This window comes from Trichomonas vaginalis, chromosome IV (assembly GCF_026262505.1).
Source record: "Trichomonas vaginalis G3 chromosome IV, whole genome shotgun sequence".
Lineage (NCBI taxonomy): Eukaryota > Parabasalia > Trichomonadida > Trichomonadidae > Trichomonas > Trichomonas vaginalis.
Window position 1 is genome coordinate 12,117,626 of NC_067206.1, and position 17,232 is coordinate 12,134,857.

The 17,232-nt window shown below is 36.6% G+C and overlaps 3 protein-coding genes across 3 annotated transcripts; 1 reads left to right on the forward strand and 2 right to left on the reverse strand.

Annotated features, from left to right (window-relative positions):
• Positions 1-66: 66 nt before the first annotated feature.
• TVAGG3_0076180 (midasin-related family) lies at positions 67-12,387 on the reverse strand (the record flags this gene model as incomplete). The annotated part of the gene is made up of 1 exon (XM_001308376.1): positions 67-12,387. The coding sequence occupies one exon, from the start codon at positions 12,385-12,387 to the stop codon at positions 67-69; it is 12,321 nt and encodes a 4,106-aa protein (XP_001308377.1).
• Positions 12,388-13,006: 619 nt separating this feature from the next.
• TVAGG3_0076190 (tricorn protease domain 2 family) lies at positions 13,007-14,697 on the reverse strand (the record flags this gene model as incomplete). The annotated part of the gene is made up of 1 exon (XM_001308375.1): positions 13,199-14,665. One exon carries the CDS (start codon positions 14,663-14,665, stop codon positions 13,199-13,201), a length of 1,467 nt encoding a protein of 488 aa, XP_001308376.1.
• Positions 14,698-15,319: 622 nt separating this feature from the next.
• On the forward strand, positions 15,320-16,984 carry TVAGG3_0076200 (glycosyl transferase; the record flags this gene model as incomplete). Its single annotated transcript, XM_001308374.1, has 1 exon — positions 15,432-16,928. The coding sequence occupies one exon, from the start codon at positions 15,432-15,434 to the stop codon at positions 16,926-16,928; it is 1,497 nt and encodes a 498-aa protein (XP_001308375.1).
• Between the last annotated feature and the right edge of the window lie 248 nt (positions 16,985-17,232).

A 17,232-nucleotide genomic window follows, 5' to 3' on the forward strand; every position in this document is an offset into this window, starting at 1 on the left:
AAATATCTTTTTTTTATAAATAAAGTTCTAATATAAATAAAATTCTATAAAAAATCTATATATAAATTATTGTGATGCATTTGCAAGGTCAAACCATTGTCTAAGTGCATCAGACAATCTCTCAGGTAGTGAAGCAGGATCTTTAATCAAAACGTAGAATGGGAATGGGAATGTGTCCAGATAAGACTTGACTGTCATCTTGTTATTGATGTTTACGAATTCCTTCATCAACAAGATGCTGTTTCTCTCTTTAGTCTGGCTATCAATGATAACAAAGACAATAAGAAGCTTTCTAAGCTGTGCTTGAATAATCAATTCTCTTACTTTGTCTTTGTTTGAGAAAACACCATCAGAAATGATGAAGCACAGCTGCATTGCATTTCCTTTGTTTTCTCCTTCGAAATACTGGATTGATTTCTCAAGTAAAACATCAATAGCTGTAGATTGTTCGTCGAAAGTGAATGCGTTAATCAAAGCCGCACCACTTTCTTCACTCCATTGTGTTCCGAGTTTGTGAACAATCCTTGCATCTTCTCCGAATCTTGTGACGCAAAGATCTCCGATTCCGAGCAACGTCAATGCCTGTGTGATCAAACAGACAGACTTGATGGCCAATTGTCCGGAAACTCCAGCCATTGAAGCAGAGTTATCAATTGCGAGCATAACTTGGTAGTTTCTCTGGTCAGGCTGGACTCTTCTCATCCAAATTTTGTCTCTTCTGAACTCGGAAGCGATGAAAGGAATGATCTTTCTCATGTTGAGTCTCTTTCCTGTTCTGAAATCTCCTTTCATCTTCGCTGCAACTGTTGCTTCAAGTACTAATCGAAGTTGCTCGCAGAGTTCGGCTGCAGAGTCGTGTGTATCATTGATTTCGCTGATCCATTTCGCTCTTGATTCTTCAGTTATTGTTCTATCGATTGCAGTGATTTTTTCTGTTGAAACTTTGGAAGTTTCTCCTTCGACAACTTTGAAATTCATTGATGTTCTTTCTCCGTTGTCTTCTTCATTGATTTCTCCTGTTGGTTCAATGAATTCTCCTTCTTGATCACCAGGAGCTGCTGCTTTGTTTTCTTCTGTTTCTTGTTTATCTTCTTCTTCAGGCCTATCTGGAATTTCTTTAGCTTCTTCTGCAGGCAAAATTACTCCTTCTGTTCCATCTTCATCTCTTTGTCCTCCTTCGTCTCCTTCTTTGACTTCGCCTTCTAAGATCTTCTTCTGTACAATTTCAAGCTGTTTCTCGATATCTTCCATTTCCTTTTCTTGTATTTTCTCTTCGTCTTTCGTTTCTTCTTCCTCTTCGTTTGCTTTGTCTTCTCCTCCTTCTCCGTCATCTCCTGCTCCTTTGGATTCTCCTTTTCCGCCGCCTTCGATATCTTCTTGTTCATTGTTGTCTTCTTCTTCAGCATTTGCTTTGTCTTGTGCTGTCTTTCCTTCGAACAAATCTGGTTCTTCTTCGATGTCGGGAGGTCTTTCTTCGACGATTTTCTCATTGGTTTCTTCTTCCTCTCCTTCTGGATTTCCTTCCAACATTCTGTCGTCGTCGCTTGGTATTTCTATCTTCTCTGGCTCTTCATCCCATTGAGCTGCATCTGATTCGAATTCGTCTTCTTGTTCACTTATTGAAATTTCGCCACTTGAATTGTTTTTGTCTTCATCTTCGGATTTATCGCTGATTTCATTTGGATCCTCTTCAGGAGTTTCTTGGTCTTGCATTGTATTTTCCTTTGTTGTTTCCTTTTCGAGATCAGCTTCTTTATCTGCCATGTTTTTATCATCTGTTGCATTTCTTTCATTGACATTCTCTCCGTCCTTTGTTTCTCCCATTTCGTCATCCATTTGTTCCTCTTCTTCATGGGCGGAAACATCAGGAGCGTCTTCAGGCATGTCTGGTTCCACTTCGAAACCTCCTTCTCTGTCTACTTCGTCTTCATCCTGTTTATCATTATTTGTGTTGACATTGTCACCGAGTAACTGATCTTCGTCTTCAATTTCGTTTGTGATGTCTTGTTCGCCAACGCCTTCGCCTAAACCAACTCCATCTTGGCCTTCTTCTTGTTGTGGTTCGTCGTCTTTGTTGTTTTCATCTGATTCGCCGTATCCATCTAACATTGCGATCAAAATTTGTTTCATTATTGCAACAACGAATCTGCAGTGTCCTAAGTGTGTAACAAGTATTTCTTTATCAGCAAATTGCTGCTGTGGCTGCTTGAATCCATCATAGGACTGTAACAAAGGAATTGATCTGTCAATGAACTGGAGAATTGAGAGATGGACGTAATTGTTTTCAAGTTTTTCTTTGATTTGTCCTAAAACTTTGACAACATCGATGATTGGCAATGGAGTTAATTTTCCGTATGATTCCAATTGAGCAACTTTTTCGGAAACAAAGGAATTGTTGTCCAATCCAGAGAAAGACTTAAGAATTGTTACAACTTGGTTGAAAACAAATAATGGTCCATCGACGTAAAACTGTGGTTTTACATGCAATTCTTTTCTTTCTTTGATGAGCATTATGACCAAGTTTTCACAGAATCCTTTGTAGTACTCGCTTTCTTCTGGTCTTATGTCCAAATGACATTCTGGACTGAGTTTTCTGACTTTTGTCAATAAGCTCAAACTTGTTCCGAACAATTCATTGACTTCGTTGAATTGTGTTCCAAACAATGTCTCATTCATGAACAAATGCAAAGGTGATGAGTTATCCAATCTATCCTGGTTGTTGTCTGCTTGGATATCCAATTGTTGATTGGCATAAATTCTTGCATTGTAAATTCTGATTCTGATTTTTTCTTCGTTGTTAAATAATTTATCAGTGATTTCGTCAATTTCTGTTCCCTTTGAATAAGGAACTCCTGGTGTTCTGATCATTGTGTCTGTCAACTGGTCAATCATCAATCTGAAGATAGGTTTGATGATTTCCATGTGTTCTTGACAGTATTTGTTCAATTGACGTTTAACTGTGTCAATCTTCAACATGTGTTTCTTGTCTGAATCAGTGTCCCACTTCTGAAGACTCATGTACTCCTTCATCTTCTTCTCGAGAGGAATGAGTTCTGTGGCAATGTACTTCTCGATGAATGGAAGATATGATCTAAACTTAACAACTAAGTTGATTAAAATTCTGAAGATATAATCGGAATTTTCATATCTTTGCGAATAAATTGCGAAAGCTTCGAGAAGATCCAAATTGGTCTTTAAGACACCAACACTGCTTGTATCGATGAAATCACAGACCAATGCGAAGAAGTCGCCGATGTTTTCATCATCAGTTCTCTTGAATTGCTCCAAAATAGTGTAGAATGATCTACCGACATTTTGTTGCAAAATTCTTCTTCTGTTTTCGAACAACATCTTCCATGATTCCAATCTCATCTGGAGCCATTTGTTGGCTAATGTGACCAATGGTGCTAAGACTGGTCCGAAGTCTCTTTCCTTGTGTTGCCAGTTCCTTATTTCGTTCATCAAAATCTCCAATGAATTCAGGAATTCGATCAAAGGTAAATCTGTTGGCATGTTCAATAAAGCGTTTGCAGATTTAATAATGATTCTGAGTTGTTCGTGTCCTGGATATCTCTTCCACACTTCTGTTACTAATTCAACAACTTTGTAGACAACCTTTGCGAGTTCTTCGAGATCTGATGCACTTGATTTTTGGTAGATGTTGATATTCCTTTCGTTTTTAGTCTTTTTATCTGACATTCTGAACAAAACTAAAGGAAGATACAACAAATCTGATTCCATGGACATCTCTTGTGGTTGCAATTGTTTGACTTGCTTGTAGAACATGTTGAGGAGCTTGCCTGTTTGGAGTTCTGTTGGTCTGAGCATTGAATCCACGAAATTCTTTGTCAAAACATTCAAAACATCTTTCTTTTCTTTGGAGAACAATTCTTCGATTTGTTTTTCTCTCTTTTCTTCTTCGGAAATTGTTGAATAATCAGGAGCTAACTCAGGGAAATGCATCTCTATATCTTTATGAACAACTTCTTGTGTATGTCCAATAATAGAGAATGTGAATGCAGTGTTCAATGAATCAGTGCTTTCGAACAATTTGTTCAACAAATCTTTCGCTGTGAATGGGAATGGCAAATTAATCATATCGTTTGGATGAGTTAACTGCAATCCAGATGATACTTCTCTCAAAGAAGTAACAATAGGAACAGTTATATCTCTGTACAATGGGAACTGTCTGAGAATGGAAGTAGCTGATTCATCAATGGACTTCGCGATGTCTTTAGAAGCTCCAACTTTTACAACTCCGCCAATTCTTTCGATGATTGATTTCACCTTTGGAAATTCATCTGTTTGCCCTCTGTATTTTGACTTTTGGAGGGATTTGAAGTTGATATCCTTGAGCTCTTTCATTTCTACTTCGTAAGCTTGAGATGTTACAGAATGATCATTTCCTATTCTTGATTTCATGATTTCGTTTGTAACATCCATTTCGCTTTGAAGAGACTGTTGAAGATTTGTTGTTAACTCTGCAACAACCATGTGATAATAAGAGTCATCGACTTCGCTCAAAGGAGAAATCAAGTTCCACTTGTTGATTGCATATTCCAAGAATGTTTGGTCGAAATTCTTTGCATCAACCTTTGAAATACACAATTTTTCTGCTTCTTTGTTGCACAAACTCGTGAATCTGTTGATTACATCTTGTTCTTGAAGAGCTGGTATCTTCTTCAACAAGTTATAAAGAGATGTTGTGAGTTCTTTGTTATGTGCTGCTTCTAACAAGTTGGGATGTGTTCCTAAAACAGTGGAAACTGCTGGTAATCCTGGACCACTTAAAACGTTGTTTTCCATGTGGAAAATCAACTCATAAAGAGCGAAAACGAGATCAGTGAATGACTTAGTCTTGTTGTATGAATCAATTATAGCGACTAAGTCTAACATGACTGAGTATGTCTTAGGAAGTTTGATTTGATTTCCACTGAGCAAACAATCAATTACATACAAAACAACTGAATGCAATGAAATTTCTTGGAGATGTTCCGATGGGAATGGTGTTGATAACTGGACAGTTGTTGGCTGCATCCTCTTCTCATTCATCTCTTCTATCTCATCCATAAATGTAAGGACAACTTCTTTTGGCAAACTGCACTTTTGGAGGTTTTGTAAAATGGTTTGCAAACTGTCACATTGAACTTGAGATTGAATCAACTGAGAAAGCAATTGAATGATGTTATTTGATTGTTTGTAGAAACCACTGTCACTTTGTTGGTACAAGTTCTGCCAGTATTTGTTGATTTCTTCCCATAAACTATAAGCTTGTTTCGTCTTGAAAGTAAATGGTTCTCCAATCTCTTTTCTCGCTTTCTTAGCTGTCTTAGCTGATTTAGGAATCAAAACATCACTTAATATATCGAAATGTGGTGGTCTGATATTTCCTTTCTTGAACAAATGGATCAAAAATCTCATCAAAGGAATGGAATTTTCTGAAACTTTGTTGTGGAAATCAATAACTCTCAATGGCAACAAATAATAAGGAGTAATGTTGTCTTCTGCGTCACTTATCTGCTCTTCAACAATTGATTTGTACTCATTGTAAATGTACTGTATGTTTGTGATCAAATCATTCCTCATCTGGATTGAACTGACATCATTAAACTCGTTTTGTAATGATGCTGTTGCGTCAGGCCAAAGATTCATCAACAAGTACAAAGCGTTGAATTTAAGTGTTTCTTGTGGATTTGGCCACAATGTTTTATCTAATGGCAAGTCTTCTTCGAATTTCGCAATCTTGTAGTTTCTTAAAACGTTCAAAACTTCTTCAACTTTTCGCCAATTGTTGATTTGGGCGAAATACAATCTCGCATCGATATCTTCGCTTTTTGTTGATCCTGCGAAGAACTTGATTGCAGCGTTGTTCTCACAATCAACTTGGCTCAAATAGGCGGAATCGTAAATGATTGTTTCCATCATTGTATTTGTTACAGGCTTGAATTGATAGACACTTAAGACTTCAGAGTTTGAAATGAAATTAGAGAAAGAAGAGTTTGATCTTGTCATTGATTTTTCGTCTTCATTCAAAGGTTGTTCAGTTAATGAACAATGAGCGATGTTGAAATGAGCAGCGTCATCACCCAATTGTGCAACACTCGCTTGTTCTTTGAATGTCTTGAAAGAGATCATGTTCCAAGCACTTAATGTTCTCAAATCATTATCTGTGCATTCATCTTTCATCATTTGCATGAATTCCAATCCATTTTCTCCTGCCAATGCCTTGCATTCGTCTTCAAGGAGTTTGTCATCATTAAGGCGTTCGTAGTATGATGGCAAATAAATTTCGATGGCTCTGTTTCTCATTGCTCTTGAAATATCTCCAAATTTAGGATCAACAGTCATAAACAATCTGAAATTCTCGTGTGGATGGATTTCTTCGATGTTTCCATTGACTAAACCACGTTCGTTCAAGGAAATGAAGCCGCCTGGTTCGCACAATGGATTCAATCTGTCTAAAACAGCTGGTGGACAAAGGTTTGCGTTATCAATGATGATCCACCATCCGTTTCGCATCGCTTGTAAAAGTAATCCATCAACCCATTCAAAAGTGCCTTTATCGTTATTTCTCATGATCAATTGAAGGGCTTCTTCTTTGAATTCCTCGAGATTCATAGCGAAAATGAAGTCGTGGAGCTTACTTGGATCGTTGATGGTTTCGAAATGAGCCAATGTTTCGGAATTAAATGGAGACTTGTATCTGATTTTATCCTTTAATTGTTCGAAACACCTGTGATTGTCAACTTGTTCGAAACCACCGAGTAATTCAGTTGTATCGACTGATGAGTTCATGGAGAATTCAATGAGTTTCCTGCCAATGATGTGTGCGGCAACTCTGACTAATGATGATTTGCTTGTCGCTGTTTGGCCGACGATTAATCCTGGCCAATTCATTTTTGCGCACATGAAAATTGTTTCGAGAGGTCTTATCATTGCAGGATGGATGACAATGTTTTGTGGTGCGCAGGAGCCATTTCTCTCTATAACGATGTCTCCGACTCTTACGTTTGAAGGAGAAATCAAAAGAGGAGTTGGTAAAGTTGAAAAATCACCAAATTCTTTGTACGCGATATCCAAAACCATTTGGCGATGTTTCTTTGTTCTCAAGCGCTGAATGAAGAGCTGCTGGAGTGCTTTGACTGGTTGTATTCTTGCAGCAAACATCATTTGGCACCATCTGAAAACATCACGTAAGTTAAACTCGAATTCCAATTTGAGTTCGTTCAGTTGTCTGATGAAACTGATCATCTTCGATCTCAGTGTTGTTTGGTTCTTGAGTTCTTCGTATGAATTGGAAATGATGTAGTCGAAGTCTTCTTCTGTGAGTTCTTCGACGTAAACTCTTGTGAATCTGTTCAAAAATGACCTTGGAAGGCATTTTCTTCCGCCACCTCCTGCAGCAGGATTTTGGCAGCCGAAAATTCTGAAATTAGGATGGCATTTGAACTCTTCTCCCAACTCAGGAACGAACAAACTTGCACGGTGATCCAAACAAGAGTTCAAGCCTTCCAAAACAGATTGGGATGCCAAGTTGAGTTCATCCAAAATTACCCAATCGCCATTCTTCAATGCTGTCAGGAAAGCGCCATCTCTCCATTCGAATTGGCCTGAAACACCGTTTTCTACTGGTAATTCGCTGCCGACTAAATCCAACATCTCTGTGTGTTCGCTGAGATTGATTCTGACGACATTGAATCCGAGTGCTTGGCCAAGTGAAGCGACCAATGATGTTTTTCCTACACCAGGAGGTCCTTCAATTAGAACAGGGAGATGCATTTGTAGAGCTCTTGCAACTCTTAACAAGTTTTGGCTTGTTGTTGGTGCTGAGAAAACGAAATTGACTTTGTTTTCTTCTTGTGAATGATGCATTTGCAACTGGAAAGCTCCGACGTTCATTACATCACCTTCTATCTTAACTTCATGTGAAAATGTTCCTAATTCCTCTGAACAAACTAATTTGTTCTCATTTAATTGGTCGGAAAGGAATTTGATGAAATCATTTCTATATGTGTTATAAACGCAATCAATGAAAACCATGAATGCGCCATGGACATAAGCGTCTGCAAATGATGATCCATTGTTGCAGCGACTGTCAACGAATCTGATCCATTGCAAAATGTCTCTCAATGAGATATTCATCAATGATTTCGATAATCCTGTGTAATATCTCACGAATTTCAAGAACATTTCGCGATGTGATTTCGTTTCAGGGTTTGAGGAATTTGCTGCAAGGATTTCGAGCAAATCGGAATCACTGTCAATTGAAGGAACCCAGATTTCTGTGAATCTGTTTCTCAAAGCAGGAGATAACTCTCTTTTACCGTAATCTCCACCAGGATTCATTGTTGCAATGAATGCGAAGTTCTCGTGTGCTTTGATGATTTCGTATTCTGGTTTCTCAGCAATTGCAAGAGATCTCGATGGTTCAAGGACGGAATTCAACCTTTCAAGAGCTGAATCTTGTGCCAAAGAGATTTCATCCAACAAATAAACATCACCACTTCTCATTGCATCAACTAAAGAACCATCTTTCCATTCGAACAATTTGTGTTTCTCTTCTGTCTTTTGGATTCTCGCCGGTCTCATTGCGCCCAAGAAATCGGATGCTTCTGTATGTTGATGGCAGTTGAGAATTCTCAATCTTCTTCCTAAAGCAGCAGCAATTACTTGAACTGCTGTTGTTTTTCCTGTACCTGTTTCACCGACAAGCAAAGCAGGTTCTTTATTCCTGATGCATCTCATTAACAAGTCGACGGATCTTCTCATTCCTGATGTCCAAACGATGTCGAAATCTAATTTAACATCTGGAACTTGTATGTCATGCATCACTGCCGCTCCTTTGCAGTTTTTGGTGATGACGTCTTTCATTATGTTTCTTTCTTCAGGAGTTCTCAATCTTTCTCCAAGGAGAGCGAAACCTTCATCAGCAACTTCTTCCCATGTGTTTGGATTTCTGTTTGCCCATCTAAGTAAATCTCTAACAGTCAAAAATGATTGTTTTCCTGCGAAAACTTGTGTGAACTGTCTGATTTGTCTGAGTTCTAAGAATGTATCGACCATTGCTTTGGCGAATGATGGTGCCATATGGCATCTTTCAATAAGAATTGTGTTCAGTTCCTTTGGAGCAATCTCATCTACGTGTAATTCGATGAAACGGCCTCTGAACGCTCTTGATAATTGTTTTCTTCCACCGTAAATTCCAGGAGGGTTTTGTGTTGCGAATAATTGGAATCCATCTGCTGGTCTTACAACTGTTTGTGTCTCCGCAATGTACAATTCGTTGTTTTGGTCCAATAATCTGTTCAATGCTTCCAAAACATCTGATGGTGCCAAGTTCAATTCATCCAAAACAACCCAAGCACCAGATCTTACTGCTCTTACTAAAGCTCCTTCAACGAATTCGAATGCTCCTGATTCTGTTGTTGCATAAGCACCGATGTATTCACTGATATCAGTGTGTTCGTGGTTATTTATTCTGACGAACTCATGGCCTGTTATATCAGCGAGGTACTCAACAATTGATGTCTTTCCTGATGATGTTGGGCCTTGCAACAAAATTGGAGAAGAGCCAAGAAAAGCTGCTTGTGCTAATGATCTTAAATGTTGTCTTGCTGTGTCTGTAAGGATGAAATCTGGTCTTTCTTTGATAGGAAGAGGTCCTTTCTTGATCAAGAATCCTTCTACTTCAATGAAATCTGGATCAACTACTTTGGTTGCATTGAAATTGTCACTTTTTATGTCAATTCTCTTTTGTAATTCTCCGATTAATCTTTCAGCGGAATCTGGAGACAAAGGAGACACAAATGATAAGTACAAAGCATCATAGCAAGCTCTTGGTGATCCGAAGTATTTCTCTGCTTTGTTCATGTATAAAATTGATCTTGTTAATGCTCTTAAAGTGTACATAATTCTTCTTCCACTTCCATCTGTCAAACAATAATTAGACATTTCGCGAGCTTTCGTGTAGAAGTCGTAAATAATGTGGTGATATCTTGTATTTACGCCTCTTGTGTCTAAGATCAGTTTGATGTCAGATTCAGATGAAGTTTCATCAGAATAAATTGTGACAAATTTATGAATTAATGTTTCAGGAAGATTTGTTTTTCCAACATCTGTTGCAGGGTTCATGCAGCAGATTAATCTGAAGTTAGGATGTGCCTGAAGTATTTCACCATTTGGTAATGTCAATGTTCCATCCATTAAAGGAGCCAAAGCTAACAATGTCTCTGGAGGAGCCAAGTTAACTTCATCGAGTAAAATCCATTGTCCAGTTCTGAATGCTGTTGCTAATGGTCCTTCAACGAAAGCAAATGCGAAATCATGTTCAAGGAACTTGGATTTCGAAAGATATCCGTTGGCTTCATCTCTTATTTTCGTCCATTTCGATGATCTTTTTTCATTATTTTTAACGGATTCTTTTGAAAGTGCTGCTCCACAGAACTTCAATATCAAATTGAGGAATTTCTTCCATTGCTTTGTCTGTTTGCATTGGTCAATGAGATTAAGAGATTGGGCGTTCTTCGCTGCATCAAATGTCTTTGAAAAAACTTTCATGAATCTTGAGAAGAAAGGTGACATTAATTTATCCAAATCAACTGGTTTGAAACCACCAATTATATCCAATGTATCACTTTGATGGTGCATGTTTATAACAGTGAACTTTGCGCCAACTGATGATGCAATGAATTGGACTAATGTTGTTTTACCTGTTCCTGTTTCTCCGACCAATAAAACTGGTTCTCTCATTGACAATGCTCTTGCAACTGATTCCATGTTGTGAAGAGCAGTGAATGTGTAGGCAAATGATGGTGATGGAGTGGGATCACCGAGGAATGGTAATGTAACAGAGCCAATTTGGAAAGGTGAAGTGATAAGTGGAGGTTTGTTTAACCTTAAATATGATTCAGCCAAACCTTGAATATCCCAAACGCTTTCAATGAGTTGCGCAACTTCAAGGCGCTTGTCTTGGTCAGCGATATGGCTTGTGAATGTGTCAAAGATGATTTGGAACATCTCATTGGCTTTGTTGTCATAAATTGTGTCACTTTTTAGATCTTGAGGAGTCAAACGACGAAAAACTCTGAATAATTCATGATAAGTCAATTTGCATTTGGCCCAAGCATCGTATATCATGTCGATGTTCCTCTTAAGGATAACATTGTTGTCGTCTTTAAGCTCTGGATTAGAACACAAAATGGCATTGCAAGTGTCACTTTTTGACAAATAGTCAATTTTCAATTTTGTCCAAAGTGAACTTTCAATTGGTTTGAAACAAGTTGCGAAGATTCTTGTGTTGTAGCCCATCTTGAGTGTTTCGCTTCTTCCTGGGATAAACAACTTCTGTTCACTTAATAACGGTTGGATAACCGCCAAAACCTCCGCAGAAGCCATTTCAATTTGTTCCAAAACAATCCACCTTCTGTTTTCCCTTATTGCTGCTGTCAATGGTCCGTCAAGCCATCTGAACTCGCCGGGGATTTCGCCGCAAATGTAGCCACCTAATAATGATTTTGCATCAACAGCTGAGCCAAGGTGAAGTGAAGTGATTTCAGTACCGGCCAATCTTGCCAAATGTTGTATGATTGTTGATTTACCACTGCCGGCAGGTCCGATGACCATGACTGGCTTGTTGGTAAGCATTGCAAGTGCAAGAGAACGTGCGTAAGGTGTTTGTAAAATTGGATGCTCTTGATTGTTCTCTTCTGCATCCATTGAGCGTAAGAATGGAACTCCATTGACTGTTATTGCGTATGGTGTCTCGTATTTCATTTCTCCGAAGTTTGAAATCGGTATTTTATAATTTGAAAATTTTGATTCGAGTGTGTAGAGTTCTATTTGTGCTTCGAGTGGATATTTGTTGAGGTAAACTTGATTTAATTCGGTTTCAGACATGTTTCTCATTATACCAACAATATTTGATAAATAAAATCCAGATTCGATTGAAAGACGTGTGCCTTGTGGTTCATCAGCTTCTAATAATTCAAGAAGTTGACTAAGGCGTATTTCAAACGATGGTCCGATAGTACTTAATAATCGAAATACTGATCTTAAGAAAATTGGTTCTGCAATGTGTGAAGAATCAGCTATTGGACGATGCTGGATGAAAAACATGATGAGTGGTTGAATTGAAGGAAAAGTATTAATTAAATTTGAAAATAAAACTACAATGCCGAGATCATCTTGTGAAGGATCTGAAACAACATCGCGAACTATTTCAGAAACTAAATGTAAAACAATTGGAGAAAACACAGAAGCAATGTCTTCCCAATTATCTTCGACTAAAAATGCAGTTTTAAGATTTTCAAATATTCTATTGGGGTCATTGGTCACTGTGATCAATCCCGGTCTGCGCTTATTAAGCTCATTCACGCGATCAGACCACATTCTAATAATAAGTGACGATTAAAATCTTTCTGCCAATAGGACATAATAGGAGATTTTAGCGATTTACAGCTGCAACCAGTCAAAGACACATACGAAATTTAACGAAATAGGACGGCCAATGGGGAATAGTATTAGTTTTATCTATGATCACACTTCTACAATTCAAAAAATCTACGTTATCAAAAATTATTAGACGAAATTTTGATTTAATACCGATTTGATTATTTCATTATCAAATTCCAATGTAAGATGTGTGAATTATGTCTATTTTAAAAATACACTTTGCTCTCATTGAGAAAGCAAATATCATCTTATAGGAAAATGTATCACCACAATCCTTAAAAATCCCTACAATTAAGGATCTATTACAAAATTTGCTATTTTTTGGTTTATGTCCTCTGTATTACATAAAATATTTGATTGGAATGATTTTACGAAAAAAATACTTCAAATAACAGTTTAAATACAATGTATTTGCTAGTGATAGAGTTTGAGTACCTAAAAATTTGAAATTATTTTTTTTATAATGTTTGTTAATGTATAGAAGAGATTATCTGAACAACATAATGATCTTATTGAATTTTAATAAAATTACAAGGCTCTCGTTGGTTTACACTTATAAATGTACCTTCGATTTTGAATTTTATTGTTATATTTTCTTTAATTTTGAATACTCAAATTCCTCATAAACAATATAATTTATAGCTTTGTCATTTGTTCATGGATTCCCCTTAAATGTAAAAAATTAATGAAAATTTCGCTATAAACAAAGATATACAATAATATTTACAATAATATTAACAACAAAAAGTTAATCATGTAGCATGTAATGAGAAGACAAAGGCCCGCCAGGAGTGAATTTAGAAGTCTTGCTAGGATGTGTTCTAATATCAGGATCCAAAGAAAAATAGCTATTGACTGCAACAAGCATTGGCCAGTGTTCTTCCTGGCAACTTTTAGAGCAGTAGCAACACTCCAAACCATCGCTGGAACAAACTAAAGGATGTATCAAAGGCATTCTGCAGTTGCTGCATCTATAGCAGTGCACACCAACAGCTGTATCACATGGCCCTTTCATTGTTGCTTTAACAAAAGGAACAGGTGGTGCTTTCTGTGATTTAAGAAGAATTCCACCAGCATTCACATCACCTTCGTGAACTGATATCATGTGTAATTCTCCTTCTGTATTCACGTAGAAAATGTAAATTCCTTTTGTCGAATAAAAGTTTGTCATTGGTATTTCTGTTTGTGGCCATTTCCAGATCTGGCTTCCGTTGTGCATGAACAAGCCTTTAGTTGTCAACACATAGAAAGCCTCATCATGTGTAGTTGGCCCGCAAACAACGTTAAATGGTTGTTGCCATTTACTCGTCAAAACTTGGCCGAATTCGTCACTTGGAATCATCAGATTGTTTTGGCGATCTGTCTCCTTCTTCAGGTCCCAAATAGCAATGGATGTGTACTCCTCTGTTTGCAGGACAAAGCCAAGTCTGTCTCCTTTCGAATCTACTTGTAAATTTTGGATAAACGCTGGAATCATTAATTGCATCGATGTTTCAAACCACCTTTGTATGCCTGGTTCAGGAGATACGCGCCAAAATGAAATGGTAGGGCGTTCATCATCTGTCCATGTTGCAAATTGGTGGTGTGTCGTAGTTTTGCATGAAATTATGTGCATCATTCTTTTTGAAGGATGGCCAAGGAAAGTAATCTGTGGGATGACTCTGTGTGAATAGTGTTCAGGCATCGTGGCTGGAAGTGTTACTTGCGATATCATGCCGGTCATTGCACGAGGTAATGCTAATAATGTATTTGGTGATGGATGAAAACACATGTCAATAACGCCAAATAATGAATCGACAAATACTAATGATAATGATTTAGGTTTAATTGAATAAACTGCAATACTTGGTATTTTATTATAAATTACACCGCTAATGATTAAAGATTTACGATCTTTTGAAATTTCAGCACGTATTCTTTTGGTTTGTGGTATTGGTTCGAAATGGCCAAGACATGTGATATTTAAATTTTTGGAATATGCTAAAATATCTGTAATTGCTAACTTTGAATTATGAAAAACACTTTGATTAAGCTTAAGTAAGTGTGGAATGAGTCCTAATGATTTTTGTTCTGGAGTAAATAAATAATCTTGTAAACTAAAGCGAATTGGAATAGAATAAATATATCCATTAGACATTACACTAATGAGAGTATCTGTTGTTTGTTCTTCTGTTGGTGTAGTCCCTAAAGGTTCCAAAAGAACACAAGTTCTCATTTTTTTAACTTTTTTTTCAGGGTTGCTCAAAATTTTGGAAATAAAAAGATAAAAAAGTAACAAAATATGAAAATGAATAGCAGATGTAGCTCAAAAAATAATAATTTTCAAGTCCAATCTCAACAAATATCAACAAAATCTTTCAATTAGATAGAAAATAATATTTAATCTTATATATTATCATTGAACCATTGTGTTCGATTATGTTTCATCAGTAGATATAAATTTTAAAAGGAATTGATATCAAATTATCTACAATATTAGTTAAATCTTAATCTTAACGAATGTAAAAGGAAAATCAAAACAAATTAGAAATTTAGTTGCTTCGTAAACACTTTTAGTATTAAATTACAATGCATTTTAGACGGAATGTATGCCATCTAAGAGATTCATTTATTATGAATAGTTTATCACATTGAATTAATCATAAATCTACTTGAGATTAATAGTAACAGTGTGGATTTATAATCGAGTAAAGATGCTTGCTAAAAATAATGATAAAAAAGGCTGAAACTGCTTGTAATTGTTTTGTATTGCCGGATGGTTAAGTGCAAAGTATTACTCCCAGATACAATTTTCGAAAATCTTTGGATACAAAAATCTGATTTATCCACCAATGTAAACCTCACAAATAAGGTTTTAAAAAAAATATTCTCAAAATTGAATTGAAAGGAGGTATCAATTTTTTATGGAATTAAAATAGCTGATATGCATAGAGCAATGACATTTCTTGCCATTTTCTCTTTGATATATTTTTCAAATATAAATGCTTTGCTTCTTTCTCATCTGTCTTGCTTTATCTGATGTTGAAGATGAGGAGGACGAAGACGTTCAAAAGCCTTCTGGCAGTATGGCCGGAAATAAGCTTTCTGATTCAGATGAAGAAGAGGAGCAAATTGATGATGAAACTTATTTCACAGATTATAATATAGAAAAAGCAAAGAGAGAAAAGGATATGCCGCCTAGATCGCGGTATGCGTATGTGTCAGTATATTCTTCCGATATTCAAGAGCATTTCGGCTATCTTCAAATGCTAACGGTCCTTGGATATTCTCTAAAGACTTTATCGCCTAACTACGACAGAGTACTTATTGTTTCTCAGCCATTATCAGAAGCTGAGCAATTGATGAACGTTGTAAAAAAAGTTTGGACACATATCATAGTTAGACCACATATTAAGTGGCCTAATGAATACCATCCTGGAAAATCCGAAAATGCTTTTTGGTTTAAATTCCAGATATACACTTTAACGCAATACGAAAAAATATGCTTTTTCGGAGCCGATACTTTAGTTTTCCGTGATGTCAGTTTCGTTTTTGATTACGAAGCTCCATCATCCGGATACGATATTCAAACATACGGATTACTAGAAAGCGGATTTAGATTTAATCACGACTTTTTACTAATCAAACCATCATTAGATGACTACTCCAGACTTCTAGAAGTTTGTCTCGACTATGTCGGCCATCCAGAAAAGGATGCAAACTCGATTGGAACATATGATACAGCAGTTTTAACGAAATTCTACGCTGGAAATATACATTTACTTCCTATTTTATGCATGCATGAAAACAGAGGCTACAAGAGGACAATTCTTCAAGATCCGTCTCATCCAACTTCAAAAATCCTTTCAAGTGCAGCTCACTTTGGCGGTGATTCGAAACCTTGGAAGAAGAGAATGACAATTTACAGTGAAGTATGGATGATTTTCGCATCTAACGTTTATGAAAAATTAGATGTGCCATTTTCAGCCGGACAGCTTGGCCAAGCAGAAGAAGAAATTGTTAACATATTATTCGGTCAAGCAGCTGAAGCAAACAGACTTAAAAAGATTCAAGAAGGTCTGAAATATGATGATGACGACGATGGCCTTGTAGAATTGTATCCAAACCCTGCACATTCAGGAACAAGGAGGAACGTAACCATGCTTTTCCTTGTTTTATTCATTTCGATGCTTTTGCTCAAAATTACGATCGGAACTGCAAATCCGTTTAACGTTTTCATGCAAAAGATTGAAAAGGGTCTCGACCAATTTGTCAGACTTGATGAAGAGCAGCCACGATTTGCAATCCAAACATCTCAAGTTGAAACTCGGAAGAAAGGCAAAAAGTCAAAGAGGAGGAAAGGAAAAGGAAAGAAGAGCAAGAATACCACAGAAAATCAAGTTGTTCAGGATGAACAAAATAATGATATAAAACCTAATACGGATTTACCAGCGGAAGAAAATACTCATGAAAATAATGATGTAGAGCAGCCACAGTAGATATTATACACGCTATATATATATAATTGTAAATTATTATTTTGTATTACTTCAGATATAACCATTTTTTGTTTATATAATGCACTATTTCATTTATGAGAGTGTGTTTGTAGTTTGTGATTGAAGCTATTTGAGAATGATTGAAGGGTTTGAAGATTGAAACGTTTCAAATTCTTTGTGGAAGATAATATTGGTAATAACTATCTGTTTGTGATCAAACTATTGGATGTTGGTTCTTTAAATGAGAAGAAATATGAATTTGATTTGTAAAAATTAATAGATGTGGCATTTTTGAAGAGGTTAT